Here is a 22,522-nt window from a genome sequence, read left to right as displayed (position 1 = left end):
ATTATCTGTGGTAAAAACTACTACAGTGGGCTGGGGTTGTGCCTCAGCGGTAAAGTGCTCACTTAGTACGTGTGAGGCCCTAGGTTTGATCCTCAGCACCACATATAAAATAAATAAAGTAAAGGTATTGTGTCTTAACTACAACTGAAAAAATAAATATTAAAAAAAAAAAAAAGAAAGAAAGCATGTATGTGGCCTGGGGCTTTAGTTCAGTGGCTCCTTGCCTAGCATGTGTGAGGTACTGGGTTCAATGCTTAACACCACATAAAAATAAATAAAATAAAGGCATTCTGTTCAACAGGTTTGCAGCAAAATAATAAATAAATATTCAACTTCAAATAAATTTTTTGAAAAAGATTATTCAGAAAGAACAGTGAGTTCCCTGGAAATTCCAATCCCTCAAATACTAAAAGGATGGGAAATGAAACAGGCTCAGTGAGAGCTGTAGCAAATTAAACTGTTCATTCCCCATCTATTAGCAGTTGGCTACTATTAAATTCTAAGATGTGCTTACCACTACCAGATTTGTCAATTTTAAAAAGAATAATTCTGGTTTTCTATGTGAAATCACTTAGTTTTTAATTAATATGGGGGTTATAAACTCTGAGCTTTGCATGTAGGCCAACTCTGTCATCTCTGATTAAGAGTAAGGCGGTATGAAGAAGACCAATAATTTTTCTATGAAGAAGACCAATAATTTAGTTAATAAATATAAGGAAATTTAGGACTGGGGATGTGGCTCAAGTGGTAGTGCGCTCGCCTGGCATGCGTGCGGCCCCGGGTTCGATCCTCAGCACCACATACAAAGGAAGATGTTGTGTCCGCCAAAAATTAAAAAAAAAAAAAAAAAAAAATTTAAAAAAATTCTCTCTCTTAAAAAAAAAACAGAATGAGAGAGAACTGTGATTCTTCCATTAAAAAAAATATATATAAGAAAATTTATTTACACAGAAAAGGAATGCACACATGATGGAACTGGAAGAGAATTCAACAATGGAGGTTGAGCTGGGGAAGAAAGGGCAAAGAAATCCTTACAATTGAAGACCACTGACACTTACATGACTCAGTAACATAATAGATTAGAATGATCTAAATGCTTCTCTAAAATCTCTGCTCATTTTTCCGTATTAAAAACTGTTTCCTTCCAATTCTCCTCACAGAGGTGAATTATTACCTTTGGACAATCAGATAGCATATGGTCTTTATTTTTCTATGAAACATTACAGAAACCACTATTCTTTGTCTTGGTATATTAGTAGTTACATAAATGTTTCAATTAAAACACACTAGGGGGGGCTGGGGTTATGGCTCAGAGGTAGAGTGCTTGCCTACCATGTGTGAGGCCCTGGGTTCAATCTTCAGCACCACATAAAAGTAAATAAATACAATAAAAGTATTGTGTCCAACTACAACTAAAAAATAAATATTAAAAAAAACACATTAGGGTGGCTGAAATGCCATCTCCTTTGGTTAAAAATGTTTGTCCAATTACTTGAATACCTCACTCAATTCTTCCCCAATATTCTGATTTTTAAAAATAAGCAAAAAAAAAAAAAAATGCTGATACTAGTGATACAGTGCATTAAGTTTCACTGCCAACTGACACAAAGATGGAAATAGTGACACATCAAAAACACTATTCTTTAGCTTTAACTACAGAACATCTGCCAGTTAAATGTGTAATTGTGAGGGAAAATATAAAGAACATACGTGAAATATGTTGTTGACGAGTTTTAGCTAAAAGGTAAACGTAATTAAAAAATGTTTTGGCTCTCGGTGGATGAACTTCCTTTAAGCATGAAAACTTTGTCTATCTTTCATTGATTTGTTTTTGAAAAGATACTGTATAAATGCAGGAGGTAAGTTTTTTTAAAAAACATTTATATTTTAGAAGTAGTTGGACACAATACCTTATTTTTTTAATTTATTTTTATGTGGTGCTGAGGATCGAACCCAGGGCCTCCCACGTCCTAGACGAGTGCTCTACTACTGCTGAGCCACAACCCCAGCTCCCAGGAAGTAACTTTTATTAAAATTTATAAAATAGTTTTATACAGAATGCATTACTGAAAGTATATATAAAAATCAATTTTACTTCTTCATCCTTCAACACAATGATCCTTCATATTTATTATATAATAAATGGATCCAATCAGTTTACTTAAACATAAAATTATTTCATAATTCTTTTAGTTTCCTTCTCTAGATTACATATTCATTTGTGGTCCTTTTCCTAAATAGTTATAATTTATTTTATCCTACTTACCAATTGTTGTTCTATTTTTTCCAACTAGCCAGCAGTGGTAGCTGAAGAGTGAAAGAACGCTGATGAAGAACATTGCAGACACAAAGAAAAGAAAAAGTACGTGGAATTTTGCACGTGTATCTGTCAATTCATTCTGAGGAAAGAAAAAAGAAAAGTTTGAGGATACTGAACCTCTAAAATGTAATGTATAATGTATTAGTTCTGCCTACAGATTGTTGAATGTATCAAAAAGCCAGATATGAAGGATAATTAAACAGGTAATATATATTCCAAAACAATAATTGTAAAAGCAAAGAATTGGTATTATCAAAGCAGGTTGCTTAAATGTGATGTCAGAGAGAGTCATTTAAAAATTCCTCCTAAAAAAAATTTTAGGAATACTTATAATAAAATGAAAAGATGGACTCTTCTACCCAACAATTTTCTTTTGTACTTTATATGTATATTTAACTTTTTTCAACATCCAGAATGTACGGGTAAATACTTGTACATTTATACTAAAATATTTATTATTTTAATAATACTGTAACTGAAACTAATTGTGATATATTTAAGTTTATTTTTATGCTTCTGTAATCTGTTTTTGGAACACCACTTTGAAGGTGACCAGGCTTTTAGCTGCTCTGATTCCTACCTTTATAGGAAATTGAAATTTTTCATAAATAAATTTACTACAAGGTATTAATGATTGAAAACAGTGTCTCTGTTATTCCTTCTTATAGTTTCATGAATTTTGGGGGGTGGGGGTAGTACCAGCAATTGAACCCAGAGGCACTTTTTATTTTGTGAGCAGGGTCTCACTAAGTTGCATAGGGCCTCACTAAGTTGCTGAGGCTGGCTTTGAACTGAAAATCCTCCTGCCTCAGCTTCCAGAGCCGCTGGGATTATAGGCCTGCGCCACCATGCCCGGCTCTCAGCTACATGCATTTTAATAGAAGCAAAGTCTTAACCTAGAAGAAATTAGTATCTGTTAATAGGAGGAAGAGGAAACCTTTAAATGCTATTAATTCTTAAAATGAAACTATAGGCAAAACACCTTCTCAATCAGAACAAAAGGCTTCCCCTTTTGATTTGAAAAATAACATGAAAAAAAGTTATTTGCATTATTCTTTTTCATAAGTCTTTTTATTTTTCTTTCTTGTGTGCTGGGTATTGAACCCAAGGCCTTATGACACTCTATCACTGAGCTATATCTATACCCCCGCCATCCTTCATTATTGTGATATTTCTTTTTTTTTCCTCCCAAAGTAATCATTTTATCTTTTAAACATATTAAGTGATTCTTCTATCTCACCATGTCATGAAACAAATTTTTATTAAATACATTCACTGTAAATGTCATAAAAGAGATCATGAGAATGTCATGGCAACAATGTGTTTTACCTTTGGACAATTGTCTGTAGATTTCCTGCGGCAAAGCTTGTATAAATAGAGACAATGTATTAAGAAACCAATTTTTATACAAACACTAGGTTTTATAAATCCTGTAGGTTTTAAAGGGATTCTAAGATGTTGCTCGTAGTGTTGCTCTCTCACAACATTTTCTCAAAAAACACAAGAGAAAATATCAAGAACACTTAGTTCTTTAAGAACATTTCAGGTACCTTTAGATATGCACTTTTCCACTCAGTGTTTAAAATAACAGAGATTTGTCTAGAGAGAATAAAGCCAAAATATTTTTTTAAATATATATTTCTTTAAACTTCTGATTAACAAAAACTAGATGACTTCTTACCACCTTTGGTGCTACTATCTTGCTGTGACTGTGTTGACTCTTGCCCTCTACCATCTGGTGTCAGCTCAGTAATCAGAGTGACCCTTTTACAAGTCAGATCATGTCACTCCTGTATTTTACCAGAGTAAAAGCCATAGTCGTCTTAACTTTCCAAGGCCCTTTCCCTTGGCCCACAGCTCACCTGAGCTTCCCCTTAGGTGCTTATTCTACTCCAGCTACTTACAATAGTCTCCTTGCTGTTGCTCAAACATCCCTCAAACTTGAGGAAACTTAAGTTCCCTTAACCTGAAATGCCCTTCTCTCTGAAATTCACGAATCCCCTTCAAGTCTTTGCTCAAATTCTACTTTCTTAATGAAGCCCACCCTATGTTTCTTTAAAAAGACGTAATTTGCCTATCACCTGCCCCACAAACACAAAATCAACAGATCCCTTACTCTGATCCCCTTATAATATTTGTTTCCCTTTTCTTAAAAGTAAGCTCTAAAAAAACTATGATTCTTTGTTTTTTCACTTACATATCCCAACTTCTCAGAAAACTGGCACAGAATAAGTATTAAATAAGTATTTGCTAAATGAAGAAAAAGGTAGATTTAAGTTTACTAGTATTTTTTTTCTTATTCATGATGAATATTAAAAGTATCTCTTCTTTTTTTGGGGGGGAATATTGGGGATTGAACTCAGGGGCACTTGACTACTGAGCCACATCCCCAGACTTATTTTGTATTTTTTAAATTTAGAGACAGGGTCTCACTGAGTTGTTTAATGCCTCACTTTTGCTGAGGCTGGCTTTGAACTCACAATCCTCCTGACTCAGCCTCCTGAGCTGCTGGGATTGCTGGCATGCACTACCAGGCCCAGCCCTAAAAACATTTCTTCTTAAATAACTGCTATTACATTCAAATGCTACTGAATTTTCTCACAGACAAATATGAAATTATGCAATTTTGACTTTAATTATCTGGCACTGAATCCTCTTTAAATAGGGATACTACCTATGGCTAATGGGTTGTAAACTGAACAAACATGCCCAGCAAAGCAGGACAACAGAGGCCAAAATCTGGGTACTAAGACCACAGAGTTGGGATTGGTGCTCTCCTTAAATCCATACAAAGGTATTTTAAGTGCCAACAGCCTCTGGTTTTGTTTCCTGTGAGAGGATCAGTGCTGGGGATCTCAATAGTTCCATCACTGAGCTATAACCTCAGTCCAACTCCCTGGTTTTAAATACCCAAACTTTAAAAGTCTAATGATGTTTAAACAAAAATTCTTCTTAAATTTATTAGATAATTCCTGGAAACATAATTGTGTTCTGTGACTCAGGACTTTAAATATGTTGACTACAGGGAGCAAGTAGACAGTGGATGCTGGGATGGACAGATCCAAGTGTTAATTCTGGCTTCCAATACTACTAAATAAGTGAACTTGGGTAGTTACTTAACTTCTCAATCTCAGTTAATAACTCTGAAAACCATAACTGATCCTCTGTATTAAACCACTTTTCTTGTTCTCTGTATTCCTGATGCTTTGCCTTATTAGAGTTTTGCTGACCTGGGGAGAGACCGCCTTCCTTTCATATGCAAACTAACTAATCCGGAGCCCAAATTCCCAACTACCTCCTCCACCAGGCTTTTACACTACAGGGGGCAATACTCCTCTGCCCCATTTTTCAGGGCCAGGTCTAAGACAACTAGAGATGGCCAATCCTAAATCTGTTTTTGGCATTCCAGAGAAACCACAAAACAGGTTCTGGCCCTCCCTCTTTATGCCTCCTAAATAACCAGGCCCTGAGAGGCTTCACATCAAAGTGTACCCTCTTTTGAGGACTATGAGTAAATAAATATCTTTGCAATGGCAACTGGCTCCTGATTTATGGGCCTTACTATACCTTAATTAAAAACAACAACAACAACAACAACAAAAGCCGTGCATTTTAAAACATCTTCACAGGGGGCTGGAGTGGTAGACTGCTCTGCTGGCCTAGCCCTGGCCCTGGGATCGATCCTCAGCACCACATAAAAATAAATAAATAAAATAAAGGCATTGTGTCCAACTACACCTAAAAAATAAATATTAAAAAAAAATCTTCACAGGGTTTTTAGAAAGAACAAATGTGAAAGAACTTTTTAAACACAATAATTTCCCCTTCAAAAATCAAAGATTTAAATGTAAAAGTGAAAACAATAAAAAGTACCAGAAGAAAACTGGTGAATTTTTGCATAAACTTGCACTGAACAGGCAACAGTGAGAAATCATAAAAAGGCCATATTTATAAAAAAAGAAGAAATTTAATTTTGATTAAAACAAAACAGCAGATATCAACAAAAAATGTGGAAAAAATATTTATGACATGGGGTAGAAAAAGGATTAATATCTTTAGACATGCTTCATTATTCTCAATGAGTCCTTTGTGATACCTTGCAAATATCTTCTCCCAGACTTGCCTTTTCACTTCAAGAGGAGCTTTTTTTCTTTGCTACACTGGAGAGTGAACCCAGGAGTGCGCTACCACTGAGCACCATCCCTACTCCACTCTTTTTTTGAAACAGGATCTCACTAAGTTGCTCAGTCTGGTCTTAAACTTAGGATCCCTCCTGTCTCAGCCTCCTGAGTGGCTGGGGCAACAGGTATGAGCTGCTGCATTTGGCTTTAAGAGCTGCCTTTTTTTTTTAAATACCTTTATTTATTTACTTTTATGTGGTGCTGAGGATCAAACCCAGTGCCTCATTCAAGGTGAGCATTCTACCCCTTGAGCCACAATCCCAGCCCTAAGAGCTGCTTTTTAATAAAAACTTATTTATTTATTTATTTTTAAGGAGACTGGATTTTGCTCTGTTGCCCAGAATTACGAAAAACTCCAGGACTCAAGCAAACCTTCTGACTCAGCTTCCTGAGTAGCTAGGACTAAAGGCATACTATGGCGCCTAACTAAAAGAAATTCTTAATTTTAATGGAGTTCAATTTATACATCTTTTCTTGCATGGTTAGTGGTTCCTATATTCTATTTAAGAAATGCTCATACACACCAAGATCAATAAGAAATTATTTGCTATATAAATATTTCAACCTACCAGAAAAAAATGGGCAAAGAACAAAAAAGAGATTTCACAAAAAAGACATGCTAATGGCTAGTAAACACATGCTCTTAGGCATATGCAAAATAAAAGGAAATTTTATATTTTGTTCATAAATTAGCAGGCACTAAATTGAATAAAGGGAGAGGATAAAGATGGAATTACGGGACAGATATGGCTTAGGAGTAGTAATGCTCTGAGGCACAATGAACTGGAAAAAACAAATTCAAAGACATTTACTGAATGCTTTCTAGCTCATCAAATATTTATACTAATTTAATCCTCATCAATTCTATGAGATAAGTATTACTCAAAATTTTAATAATAAAAAAATAAACTAAAGTTTAATTATCTTAACTGGCTAATATTTACTGAACATCTGCTGTGTGCCAGGTAGTACTCTATACCAATGAATGGAGGAAAAAAAACAAAAACACCTTTTTTTCTTTTTTGGTATCAAGGATTGAACCCAGACGTGCTTAACCATTGAGCCATATCCCCCCAACACCCTGGGGGGGGCACTTTTTTTTTTTTGAGACAAGGTATTTAAATTGCTTAGGGCCATACTAAATTCCTGAGGCTGGCTTTGAACTTTCTATCCTCCTGCCTTAGCCTCCAGAGCCACTGGGATTACAATTACAGGTGTGTACCCAGTACCTAGCAAGGCAAAAATTCTTGCTTTCATGTATCTTAAATTATAAAAGATGTTTGTATTTAAACTAAGCCTGTTTCTTTTTCTAGTATACTACTTTGATTCTATGTTTAATAATTCAAAGATGACATTAATTTTCCTACCCCAGCAATTGATAGGTTTGTATAGGTTTTGTTCCCATTATATCAGATAAACATAGGAAGAACAATGTAACGAAAATAACATGACATTGATTTGAGACATCTTCATCATATCAATGTTGAAAAAAATAGCAACTGGAGATTAGGAACTAGGATTCAGCAGTGTTAAAGCTAGGGCTGAGGCGTGACTGTGAATGCCACAGAAGTACACATGACCACCAGGAACAATTAGAGATAATCAAGAATGTAGCAGCTAAGGATGGAACCTACATTTATGGGAGCTGAGAGAAAAGTGATATAAAATAGCAAGAAAGTTAGAGGTTTAAATGAAGGAAGAGAGTTTTAATGTATTTTAAAATTATTTCTAAATTTTAATAAAATAGTACATGAACAAACAACAACAACAACAAATCAAACAATGCTAAAAAGCTATCACTGGAAAATAACAGTTTTCTACAGCACCGCCAACAGGCAGCACCTTTTCACATTTCTGGCATTTTCCCCCCACCCAAAGAACATAATTAAATACTTTAAAATATTTAAACTTTATTAATTATTTTAATTAGATTGCTATCCGCACATTGTATACAAAATTTAATGGAAAACTGTAAAAACCATGTCTCTCTTCCTTATTGTCCTTCCAGAGGCAACTATCATTAGCAACTTTATCTATCTATTTATTTATTTATTTTTGGTGGTGCTGGGGATTAATATGAGGCCAACACTCTACCAACTGAGCTATATCCCCAGCCCCTATTAGCAACTTTTTAATGCTTTCTTTCAGAAGACAGTATATGCTTATATTTATTTTCATATATAAATGGGAGCATACTATATGTGTTCTTTTGGGGTCTTTTTCCCTCCATATAACACATCTCAAAGATCACATCATTTGTCATAAAGAGCTTCTTTATTCTTTCTTAAGCTATACTACATCCTCTGTATAGATACATAATAACTTAATTAGTCCCCTGTTGATAAAACATTTGATTGTTTTCAGCCATTTGCCATTTTTTAAAATGGTGGAAAATTTATACAGACAGGAAGCATGTTAGTGGGTGCCTGTAGCTGAGGATGCCACTTTTACTGTAAAACTGTAATAAGTCTCATTAAGTCCAAGAAAGGCAATTGTTTCCTTAAACTTGATATGCCTTTATTACAGTGTGGTTAAGTACAATTTGGATTACTAAAAGAAACTCACTATTTGTGGTGTAACGTACCTTTACTTATGAATAAATGTATATAAAAAGGTAAACTGTAGCCCTGCCCTCTATACCATTATAAATTCTAGCTAGTAAAATTAATTATATCTACTTATAATGAAGAATAAAGTAATTCTTTAAAAACCCAACACCTTAAAATTATTTAATATATGTTTTAGGATAGAAAAAAGACTTACCGTCCAAAATTTTATAAAGTACTCTAAAACTGATATAGCCACGTAAAGGCAATATATTAGGGAATACAATAAAAACAGCATGAAGAATTTGTAATTAGAAAATCCCACACAGTTATTCACCCTAGAAGAATAAAGAAAGTCACACTATAAAAATAAGACAAAACACAAATTCATAGAAATAGAAAGATTCTAGAATGGAGGTTGTGAAGGGGAAGAGGGTGAAGGAAATGGGGAACTGGTTAATGAGAACAGAGTTGCAATTTTATAAGATTTAAAGTACTGGAGACTGTACAACAAGGTAAACACTACTGAAATATCTACTTAGGTATGACATGTTACTTTCTCACTTGTGAATAAGAACTAAATTCTTTCAAGTGGTTAAGACAGTAAATTTTATGTTATGTGTTTTTTGCCATAATAAGAAAAAGATAAGTCAGAACACTTAAATTATTATTACTTGGAAGTAGGCATTTGTGAAGCAGGAAGCAGTATCTTAACTATGGATATGTGTTTTTAATGAATTCTAGAAGAAATACAGGATTTTAATGTTAATTCTTAACACACCAATATTTGGGGGTTAATAACATTAAAAAATATTTTTAAAGAAAAATATATAAATAATGTCCCTATGCATATAGGCAAATATATAAATAGATCAATCATAATATCTGTAATTAAATTAACATTCAAAATATAAAATACTGGGGCTGGGAGTGTAGTTCAGCAATAGAACATATTTGGTATGCATGGGACCCTGGGTTTAATCTCTAGCACCAAAAAAAAAATTTGAAATAATCATTCTAAAAATTCTCTCCTCCCACCTTTCCACCCTCTTATGCCATTTCCTCCATTTTTTATACATACCAAGGACAGTGATGATCCATCTTAAGAATACATCTAAGAAACAAATAAACATAAGAAAATCCATGCATAAAAATTCCCTATTTTGTCATAATTTTATTTTATTTGACTTAAAAACTTCCCTTTAAAACTGTATCTTAGAGAACCAACAGAGAAACATCAGGGCAGAGATAATTTCTGGTATGGCTACAAGTACTTCTATGGTAAGAGGTCATAAATTTTTTACACTGGGAAGTAAGCTGAGAATATCCAGTTACACTGTATCACATTAAATGACATTTTACAATATATCAAAATACATTCTATTGTCATATATAACTAATTAAAAAAAGAAAAAATAACATTTTAATATTAGATCTGAGGAAATACTTTGATTATTAGAGAAGTCCAGCTTGAAAATTTGCTGAAGGAGATAAAATGGAAAACAGATTATCCCTTTGTTATTTAAACATCTGCAGATCATAAAAATAAAACTTTAGAATCAAATATGTAAAAACATTAACAGTGATGGGCTTAGACATGGTTATTTTTTCCATGTTTTATAAAACCCCAAATTTGCCCTTCTACTGGGATACATATTTTGTTTGTATAAAATTAGACTATAGATCATCTCAAATAATACAATAAATGAGTAATCTAATACCTAGAAAGTTAAGTAGTTTGTCTAACTAAAAGTAAAGATTAGTGTGATTCCCATTTAATGATCTTTCTTTTAACATACCACCTTCTCACTTATGTATTAGAACTAAATTCTTTGAAATTTTTCTAGTTAAGATGTTAGGATGATAACTGAAAACAATTGTTAAGTTATTTTGGTGGTGTTTTAGGTTTTTAGTATCAACATCAATTTAAAAAAGAAAAGAATCAGAATAATATTTCTAATCCAGGAAATAAAGTTTCTTTCTCAAGGGGATTATCAACTATTTGCTCATCAATATTACCTTAAGCACAAGCATAGAAAGCATACTTAAAAAAATCCTACAAACTAGACATGAAGCTTATCAAAAATTACTTCTAGGTATATTCTAGTTTATATAAATACTTTTGTTAGTTCTCTGTGCATAGAAAATAAAGGGAGAGGATGAAATGTTTTGAATAAGTATAAAATATGAAAAAAGTTCCTTCCTCTCACTTCTGTCACCAATATTCAGTGCTAGGTTTAAATAAAAGCAAATGAGGAACACTTACTTGTCACATGCTGAGCAGTGATGTGCCCGATCAGGTTTAATCAACTGACATTTTTCACAATATCTGATAGCTACATGAAAGAAAAGGAAGATGCTGAAGAAGGCACGAGCTTAACTAATTTGAACACAAATCTTAACATTTTAAAATGAAAAACTTTGGGAAATCAACAACTAATAATTTTAACCTGAAATAAAAATGGACTGGAAAATTTCTCAAATGAAAATGTCAAGAAATAGAAAAGAACCTCAAAACTGTGTTATCCCAGCAGTTTTCAAATTAAAGTAAATCCAAAACAAATGTTAAATGCAGAGGTAAGCAGTGCAACTAGTACAAAACTCAGATTTACTAAGTCCTAAACCCAGTGTTTTTCCTACTATACCACAATGTCTAAGGTAAAATATCAAATTTATATTTTAAGGCATTCTATGGAACTTAGGTTTTGAAATTCTGAAACAGCTTTAATTAAAAAAATATATTTTTTCTGTCATCCCTAATTCCAAACAGAGAATACATTTTTAAGAAAAAACTGTTTCCCACTAAATTCTAATATATGCTACTATTACCCAATTCATACATTCATTCATTCAAGATACTGAGCACCTTCTAGCTGCCAGATATTGTACTAGGCAAAAATCTGCCTTCCACCATAAACATACATTGGAGAAAAGGTAGCCTCTTCAACAAATGGGGCTGAGAAAACTGGAAATCCATATGTAGTAGATTGAAATTTAACCCCTATCATCACCCTGCATACAATTCAACTTAAAAGTGGATCAAGGACCTAGGCATTACACCCAAGATTCTGCGCCTACTAGAAGAAAAATAGGTTCAACTCTCCATCATGTTGGTTTGGGAAACGATTTCCTCAATAAGAGTCCTAAAGCACAAGAAGTAAAATCAGGAATCAATAAATGGGATGGTATCAAACTAAAAAGCTGCTTCACAGCAAAGAAAACAATCAAGAACGTGACAGAGAGCTTATAAAATCTTTGCCACCTGCACTTCAGATACAGCATTAATCTCCAGGATATATAAAGAACTTAAAAATTAACACACACACACACACACACATCAAAACAAACACACAAACAACCCAACAACAACAACAACAACAAAAAAAAAAACCCCAAGGGGGCTAGGGTTGTGGCTCAGTGGTAGCGCGCTTGCCTAGCATGCGTGAGGCACTGGGTTTGATTCTCAGCACCATATACAAATAAATAAAATAAAGGTCCATCAACAACTAAAGAAAAATATTTTTAAAAAACCCCAAATGACCCAATCAATAAATGCACAAAGGAACTGAACAGGCACTTCACAGAAGAACTACAAATGGTCAACAAATATATGAAAAAATGTTCACTATCTCTAGCAATTACAGATATGCAAATTAAAACTACACTGAGGGCTGGGGATGTGGCTCAAGCGGTAGCGTGCTAGCCTGGCATGTGTGCGGCCGGGGTTCGATCCTCAGCACCACATACAAACAAAGATATTGTGTCCGCCGAAAACTAAAAAGTAAATATTAAAAAAAATAAAAATAAAAAAAAACTACACTGAGATTTCATTCACTCCAGTCAGAATGGCAATTGTCAAGAATACAAATAATAATAAATGCTGGGAAGAATGTGGGGGAAAAGTGGGTGCAAACTGGTGCAACCACTCTGGAAAGCAGTATGGAGATTCCTTAGAAAATTTAGAATGGAACCACCATTTGACACAGTTATCTCACTCCTTGGTTTATACCCAAAGGATTTAAAATCAGCATACTACAGTGACCCAGCGCCCTCAATGCAGCTCAAGTCAACAAAAGATAAGCCACAGAACCAACCTAGGTGTCCCTCAACAGATGAATGGGACCGAAAGCATTATACAGATTCAATACAATTCCAATCAAAATCCCAATGACATTCCTCATAAAAACAGAAAACCCAATCATGAAATTCATTTGGAAAAATAAGAGACCCAAAATAGCCAAAGAATTCTTTAGCAAGAAGAGTGAAGCAAGAGGCATCAAAACACCAGACCTTAAACTATACTATAGAGATATAGTAATAAAAAAATGGCAGGGTATTGGCACCAAAATAGACATGTAGACCAATGGTACAGAATAGAGGACAAAGAGACAAACCCATATAAATACAGTTATCTCATATTAGACAAAGGCACCAAAAACATTGGAGAAAAGGCACCCTCTTCAACAAATGGTGCTGGGAAAACTGGAAATCCATATGCAGCAAAATAAAATTAAACATCTACCTTTCACCTTGCACAAAACTCAACTCAAAGTGGATCAAGGACCTAGGAATTAGACCAGACACTCTGCACCTAATAGAAGAAAAAGCAAGCCCAAATCTTCATCATGTCAGCTTAGAACCAGACTTCCTAACAGACTCCTAAAGCATAAGAAATAAAATCAAGAATCAATAAAATGGGATGGATTCAAACTAAAAAGCTTCTTTGCAGCAAAGGAAACAATCAAGAAAGTGAATAGAGAGCCAACAGAATGGGAGAAAATATTTACAATGCGCACATCAGAGCATTAATCTCTAGGATATATAAAGAACTCAAAAAACTTAACACCAGAAAAAACCCAATAGGAGCTGGGGTTGTAGCTCAGTGGCAGAGCACTGGCCTCGCACACGTGAGGCCCTGGGTTCAATCCCCAGCACCACATAAAAATAAACAAATAAAAATAAAGATATTGTGTCCATCTACAACTAAATAAATAAAAATAAAAAATAAAAAACCCAAATAATCCAATCAAAAAAATGAACTAAGGAAATGAGCAGACACTTCACAGAAGAAGAAATACAAGAAGAGATGAGGAGCCAGGTGTGGTGATACACACCTGTAATCCCAGCAGCTTGGGAGGCTGAGGCAGGAGGATTGTGAGTTCAAAGCCAGCCTCAGCAACAGCAAGGCACTAAGCAACTCAGTGAGAACCTGTCTCTAAACAAAATCCAAATAAAGGACTGGGGGTGTGGCTCACTGGTTGAGTGCCCCTGAGTTCAATTCCTGGTACCCCTCTCCCCAAAAAAGATGAGGAATAATGAATAAGTTAAAATAAATAGTGCATTAGATAGTGATAGCACAGAGAGCAGAGAAGAGGAACGGTAATTTTAGAAACATCTGAGAAAACTGAAATTGAAGTGAGTTCAAAATTGAAAAGAAACATATTAGTAAGTGAGACATATTACTATCTGGGAAAAAGGAGATTCTAACCAGAGCCTGAGGCAGGAACATGCTTGGCCTGTTTGAAGAAGAGTGAGGAACAGAGATGTTCATCATAGCATTGTATTTATTAAAACAGAAATAATTTGATTTAGGAAAATGGTTAAGCATTTTTTATGGTATATCCATACTGTGAAATACTATGCAAACAAACATTTTCCATACAAAATACATTTATTTTCCATTAAGAAAAACATAGCAGGCTCAAAATATAGTCACTCATACTAAGTAAGGGTTCACATACCAAAGAGAAAGGCCAAGTGAATAATAAAATCAGGATCAGAAATCAAGTATCCTATTTTCCCTTTCTCCTATATCCTCCACTAAACAATGTGACATTGTGGAAGCTGTAAAATTAACTGGGCTCTGGGTGGGAATAAAACAAGGATTGATGATGGATTTCCAAGTCTGAATTGAAGTAAAAGTTCTTGTCGAGGATGGCTTAGAAGAATGATAATGCCAAGGACAGAAATATAGCAGAATTTAGGTAGGGTGGGTGGGGGTAAAGGGTATTCCTTTATTCATTCAATGAATATTTAGAGAATTTACATGTGACAAATATCACTAGATGGCTGGGGGAAAAGGTGAACAAGTCAGATCACAGGGTGTTCTGTAACATGTAATCCTTGTGTATAGCTGCAACTTCACCCTTTGCCTGGCACAAAGCCAAGGTTTAGAATGTTTGTGTTAGTATAAAATGCCTGAATTTGTTCTAATTAAAGGCACAATAAATGTTCTAATTATGAGGCACAATAAATGAATGATCACAATACTGTAGTATCAGAACTCCATGATTAAAAGTGATAGCTGAAAGGACAGTACAGAAATAAGAATAGGAACAGGGCAACCTTGAGAAGTAGAACATAAAAACTGGGAAGAAGAAGCATTTAGGACTCATTTCTGAGTAGATGACAGTATGTCCATATGGCTCAAAAAAGTACAAAGAGGAATTCAGTGCAAAGTCCCTCCTATCCCTGAACTTGATCCACAATTGCCCTTGCATGAAAACAGCATCAATAATTTTACTAATCTCTGGTAAATGAAAGGTCCATTTCCTTCAATATGCATTAGGTCTGTAATAAGAAAAAAGAAGAAATTCCTTCAGAGTTTGGAATTCTAGACAGTAAAAATGTAGTATAAAATAGTATTCAAGGGAGTAGATTCCACCGAAAGTCAGAAGAGAGGATATAAAACCCACTCAGGGACTTTGGCCACCTTACTATGCCTTATTTTTTTTATCTCCAAAAAGGTGTTGTGCAAGTACAACACCTCCCTCAGAGTTGTTAAAGTGCTTAGCACAATTCCGGTGTAATAATGGGTATTATTTGGGCTAGAAGAAAGCCATTATATAATTAATAAATAAAAAGTGGTAAAGTTTTAAAAGCAAAGTTTTAGTGTTGATGGCTCTTTACTTTTAGAAGTACATGTACTTCTCTGAAAACAGAGAAGTACATGTACTTGTTATGAACAGGATTTTCTGAAAACTACACTTACCCCAAATTTGCCTATGATCTCAGGGATTCATTAATTATCTGGAATCTTGGGTTAAAAATACCTTGTAGATCTATAACTGCTCATAATTATTATAAACCATATTTTTCAGGATTAAATGTAAAAATGTAGCAAAATGTAATTAAAATTTGAGATAATTTACTAGAAATATTTACTGAAAGTAAAATCTGCTGAAAATTTATTATTATACACCAAGATATATACTCTATTTCACATACATGAAAAAGCTAGAATTTGATCTGCAGTCCATGTTATTATTATTTTTTATTTATTTTGGTACTGGGGATTGAAACCAGGGTGCTTTACCACTGAGATACCTCACATCTTTTTATTTTGAGACAGCTAAGTTGCTGAGGTTGGCCTCAAACTCACAATCATCCTAGTTCAGCCTCCTGAGTTGCTAGGATTACAAGCATGTTCCACTGAGCCTGGCTTCAACTTTTTATCCTATACCATAATATATTTGTTATGTAAAAGGGACAGTATTTTTTTTTTAATTTTTTATTGGTTGTTCACAACATTACAAAGCTCTTGACATATCATATTTCATACATTAGATTGAAGTGGGTTATGAACCCCCAATTTTACCCCAAATGCAGATTGCAGAATCACATCGGTTACACATCCACAATTTTACATAATGCCCTATTAGTAATTGTTGTATTCTGCTACCTTTCCTATCCCCTACTATCCCCCCTCCCCTCCCCTCCCAACTTCTCTCTCTACCCCATCTACTGTAATTCATTTAAAGGGACAGTATTTAAGTGCATTTTTAAAAGTCAGTCAAATAACCCCTTCTACAATTTTAGCACTTTAAACATCTTTGAGTCATAATTTGTCATAGCTACACAAAAGTAAAGATCCTTCTAGTTCTCCCTAGAGTTAGAGCACCTGGATTTAAATCTGTTTTTTTTTTTTTCCCCAATATACAGTCTATATGACTATTATAGTTTGGATATGAGCTGTCCTCTTAAAATTCCTGTGCTAATCCAGGAATATTAGAAGATAAAATTATTGGATCATGAGAGTTGTATCCTAATTAGTCCATCCTAGTTTGAACAGACTAACTGGTAGTAATTGTAGTGAAGTGGGGCATGGCTGAAGGTGGTGAGTCACTTGGGATATGCTCTTGAAGGGTTCATTTTCCCTGTGGCCCTTTCCTTTTCTGTTTCTCAGTTACCACATGTTGAGTAGTTTGTAGTTCCCTCCATCATACCCTTCTGCCATGATGTTCTGACTCACCTTGGGCCCAGAATTGATGAGGATTTGGCTGACCATGGACTAAAACTCTGAAACTGTGAGCCAAAAATAAACATTTCTTCCTCTAAATGTTCTTCTCAGTTATTTTGGTCACAGCAACAGAAATCTGACTACCACAATGATCTTGAACAAGTTACTTCAACTCTCTGTCTTGTATGAATTCAGTTTGATGATACTGCAGTCATTCTGAGTTCTAACTACCTTGACTACCTCAGAGCAACTCTAACTGGTTTTCCTGCAGTTTCCATCATACTATAAATAGAAAAAAACATTAGTAGTATGTAAAGTTTTACAACTGGTCCAGGTGCCTGGAATGTGCCTGACTCTTAACATTAGCTTAAGATAAACCTGGTACTTTCCACCTTGGATGAAGTCACTTTGGCACAGACCAATAATACAAACCCCCCCATTCTTGACCCAACCCGTAGGGATCCACTTGGTATTGCAGCTACCCAGGACCATGCTTCTGTCACTTAAATTCCCCAATAAACTGCAATCTGGATCTGCAATCCCAGATCTGCCTGTTTTCTTCAATCTTGTAGCACCTTGGGACTATAGTGGGAATAGGTTGTCCAGAAACAGTGTCTTAGCTTCCTCATCTGCAAAATGGGGACTCTGGTATCTACCTTATAGGGCTATTGTGAAGTTTACATGAGGTCATATGTGTAAAGCACTTAGAAAATTGTCAAGTTTTTAATATTATCTAGTTTTTGAACCAACTGATGAAGTATATAATACAATTTTTAAAAACTTTATGTATTTAAATGATCAGCTTGGCTACTCAAAATAGACTCCTATCATGGGGCTAAAAATCTTAGAAAAGAACACTGTTGTAACAGGCATGTATCTCAATGGAGACAGCACTGCAGAGGAACTCATAGCTTCATCTTAGAATACCAGCTTTTATAATCTTGAGTAGGTTTCTTCCCCTTCATATCTTTTACTTCTCATTTTTAACACATTCCCTTTTTGTTTTTCTTTTATTACTCGGTGATGACACACAATAATCAAATTCAAATCAGAATTTCTAAATGACAGTTTACTAGGAATAATAACTGAGATTGAGTCTGGAGGAAAAAATAGAGAAAATATTTTACATTAAAGTGAACACCTTAAAAATTGTATTAATATATTCATATATTCATCTATATCTGAAATACAAACAGAAAATCTTATTCCAGCAGATATTGCTTATGGTAATCATTATATATCCACATAATAGTTAAACCATAAAACATATCTTGTCAAAATAAACACTTTTGAAAAATCATTTGGAAAGGAAAGCTTAAGACCGTTTTTCTTACTTCTTGAAGCTGATGTGGTATAGATAGGTAAGTCTCTTGCTGCTCTTCTCAAAATTTGTTGTTGTCTTTCATGGCTGAATTCCTTTTCATAACGCTCCTTGTCAGAATTGGACAAGTAGAACTATAAAAAGAGAAACAATTATCAACCCATCAATATTGTGTTTCATCAAGAGAAAACTTACCTTCAAACTGACTTTCAAGTATATTTTAATAAAACTACATAGATTAAAAAATATTTGCCTTCCCTATTAATAATGGCAAAGAAAATAAACATACTTCTGTATCTTTGCTTTTTATAGATAAAAAAATTAATTTCCTTCATCAAAAAGGCTTACTACACATTTTTTTAATTAATAAAAACTTTGCTGTTTAAAAGTTACTGTCAAGAAATTCTATATTTTTGGAAGGATATCATAAGATTACTTTGGGTAATAAGTGAAATCACCAACATGGAGTAACAATAATTTTTGGCTAAAGGTCATAATGAGTTAAATCATTCATTTACTATTTTTAGTCGTTCAGAAGCTAAGAAGAAAGCGCCCGCCTTTCTTCAGAATTGTCAGAGTATCAAGGCAATCTAACTCTCCTTTGCTCAAGGGAGATTCCTTTCCTTTACTGAGTTATTTCTAGTATTCCTTTCCTAGTGTTTTTCCCCATGATGTGGTCAGCCTCTGGTTCATTTTTTTAAATAACATTTTCTCTACCAACTAATTTAGTTGTTCTTCTTTTCATATGCTATCCCAGTATTTTAAGGACTACCTCCTTTTATGTCTTGATTTTAATGTAATCAAGGAAAACTTTGAGTTTCTACCAGTCTATTTCAGATTTGCTTTTGGCTTGAGACTTGCTTTAAATCATATTTTATATTTTAAACAGTAATGTTCCTCACTCTGTATTAATTTCTTTAAAAAGCCTAAGGAATCATAACTGGAATTTTACCTCTACATATGTGATCTACTCACTAACTCAAATATAAAACTTTCCTGTCTCTTACCTGGGCATAGTGGAGCACACCTATAATCCCAGCAGCTTAGGAGACTGAGACAAGAGGATCGCAAGTGAATTCAAGGCCAGCCTTAGCAACTTATGGAGGCCCTAAACAATGAAGTGAGACTCCGTCTTAAAATAAAAAATAAAAAGGGCTGGAGATGTGCTCAGTGCTAAAACATCCCTGTGTTCAATTCCCAGTACTAAACAAAACAAAAATACCTTCCCTTACTCTTAATGCCCCAACACTGCTAATAGTTATTAGTTTAATAATAGTTATTTAGTTTAATTGACTGTTGTGTTATAAATAAAGCAATAGCTTGTCATAGTAGAGTTGGGAAAGTTATGATTCAAGAGGGTTAGGGAATTTTTTGAGATTTCAGAATTATTGGCATATCTGACATTAAAATGCAGGTCTTCTGTGTTCCATTCTAGTATATTTTCCTCTATTTTGCTAACATAAAGGTTCTGGGTTTTTACAGATTGTTACCAGATCTAAATTAATAGTACATTTTATGAAGTAGAAGAGTCTATTTTAGATTACTGTGCTTGGCTTTCACAATTAAATGAACAGAACAGAAAGCAGTCAGAAAAGATTCACATGACCCCCAAAGACTTTAGAGACCACTTATCAACCACCAACTACAAGGCAGGGAGCTTCAGACATTTCTGACAGATTCATCTGGTCTTGAATACTTTTGGAGATAGAAAGAAAATCATATGGTATAATGTTAAAAATATACTTGGATAGGAAAGGGTCTGATCAAATTTTAGTTTCCTGTAAAATCTCAATAGACTCCCCTGGAGGAATCCATTCCTAGACTGTGGTAGTATCTCAAATCTCCACTTGATACATCTTCTTCCACTTGACAACCATTCCTTCTCCTTAATAATTAAGGATATAAAATTTAAATCAAATGAAAATTTCTAGAGATACCAGAATTTCAATGGAACAAAACTAAAATTAAAATAGATCAGACTTTTGAAATTGGTACTAAAAGTCTTTATTTTTTCATTCAAAACTGCCAAACATAATTTAAATTACAAAATGACATCACTATCTTAAATTCCGAGTTCAAATGGTTCCATTTAAATATGTGTTAGGCAATAGCTAAATTATGAAACCAACCTAGGTGCCCTTCAAAAATGAATGGATAAAGAAAATATATACACAGTAGAATATTACTCAGCCATAAAAAATGCAATTAAGGGCTGATGTTGTAGCTCAGTGGTAGCATGTGTGAGGCGCTAGGTTTGATCCTTAACATCACATAAAAAGAAAGAAAGAAAGAAAGGGAGGGAGGGAGGAAAGAAAAAAAGAAAGAAAGAAATAAAGAAAGGAAGGAAGGAAGGAAGGAAGGAAGGAAGGAAGGAAGGAAGGAAGGAAGGAAGGAAGAAAGAAAGGAAGAAAGACAGGCATTGTGTCCATCTACAACTAAAAATATATTTTTAAAAAAATGCAATTATGGGGGCTGGGATTGTGGCTCAGCGGTACAGCGCCCGCCTCGCACATGCAAGACCCTGGATTTGATCCTCAGCACCACACAGAGAAATAAACAAGTGAAATGAAAGTGTTGTGTCCAACTACAACTAAAAAATGAATATTAAAAAATGCAATTATGGCATTTGCCGATAAATGGAGACTCTCATGCTAAGTGAAATAAGCCAATACTCCAAAACCAAAGGCCGAATGTTTTCTCTGATATGCAGATGCTAACACACAATAAGGAGAGGTAGAGAAGAATAGAAGTATTTTGGATTAGACAAAAGGGAATGAAGGGAAGGGCAGGGGAAGAGAACAGCAAAGGCAGTAGAATGAATCAGACATTACTTTCCTATATTATATATGAATATCACCAGTGTAACTCCATAACATGTACAACCACAAGAATGGGAAGTTTTACTCCATGCATGTATAATATGTCAAAATATATTCTACTGTCATGTGTAACTAAAATGGTACATATGTGGTACATATATGGTACATAATACTCAATACCCATTGACTGAAAAATTTAAAAAAAATGTTTTATAACTTATTCCTAAATATTTAGTTATTGTTTTTTTATATCCAATCAATTCCCCTAAAACCAGATATTCCAAGCATTGCCGTAACCTCAGAGATAACAGTGATTAACACCAAACTCATAGCTTTATAATTACTTCTAAGGCACCATCTCAATCAGCATACTGGAAACTTAGAGAACCTTAAATTCCTGTTCTTGGCTGTCACTAGGGCTTTATTTGGTTGGTTCCTGAGAACTGAATAATTAACTAATTCAACATTTATTGAATCTGACACTAAGTGTCAGATTGTGTCTAGGGGAGGTACAGTGGTGAATACAATGGAAATACCATCCCCCTCACAGAATTTACATTTAATAAGGTGATAGATGTAAGTAAAGAGGCAATTACAGTGCCAGATGATAAGTTCCACAATAAGGTAAATGGAAAGTGTACAGCAGAGCTACCAGATAAAATCTTGGGCACTTATGTAGAGTGCATAAAAAGGCTTAAGGTCTAGACTGAATGCTAAATGGATGAAAAATGCCAAAATAACAATCAAAGAGGAATACATAACTTTAGAGAGTATTTATTATGTGGTAGACATTGTCTTAAGAACTGTACATATCTAGATATATATATAACTAATTTATTCAATTCTTACATTCTGTGGGGTATGTACTACTATTACCCTCATTTACAGAGGAAATTCAAATTCATACAGCTAGAAAATGGCAGAGGTACAAGTTAAATCTGGACAGTTTGGCTCCAAAATTCAGAGTTCTCAGCCTTTACACTATACTGCTTCTCCAAAGTCTTACAAATTGTTTTCCCTTTCAACTTCCTATTTTCTATAATGGGAACTGTTTTCTTTTTACACATGCTATGTTTTCAACAGCGACAACTACTAG

At 34.3% G+C, this 22,522-nt stretch overlaps 1 protein-coding gene across 5 annotated transcripts in view; it reads right to left on the bottom strand.

Annotated features, from left to right (window-relative positions):
• Positions 1–22,522, bottom strand: part of ZDHHC20 (zDHHC palmitoyltransferase 20) — a 76,065-nt gene that overhangs the window by 16,215 nt on the left and 37,328 nt on the right. For all 5 annotated transcript variants that reach the window (XR_014023286.1, XM_081304078.1, XM_081304079.1 and 2 more), the window contains 5 exons: positions 18,621–18,741; positions 11,314–11,383; positions 10,129–10,161; positions 9,265–9,385; positions 2,267–2,399 (listed from right to left, as the gene is read on the bottom strand). Coding sequence is in view for 4 of the 5 variants with exons in the window: in XM_081304078.1 (XP_081160204.1) it covers positions 2,267–2,399; positions 9,265–9,385; positions 10,129–10,161; positions 11,314–11,383; positions 18,621–18,741 (478 nt within the window). In the remaining variant the exon portion in view is untranslated. The remainder of the gene's footprint in view (positions 1–2,266; positions 2,400–9,264; positions 9,386–10,128; positions 10,162–11,313; positions 11,384–18,620; positions 18,742–22,522) is intronic.

This window comes from Spermophilus citellus, assembly GCF_964194105.1.
Source record: "Spermophilus citellus genome assembly, chromosome: 1".
Lineage (NCBI taxonomy): Eukaryota > Metazoa > Chordata > Mammalia > Rodentia > Sciuridae > Spermophilus > Spermophilus citellus.
Note: the sequence above shows the minus strand (reverse complement) of the source record. Positions and strands in the feature narration are given on the sequence as shown.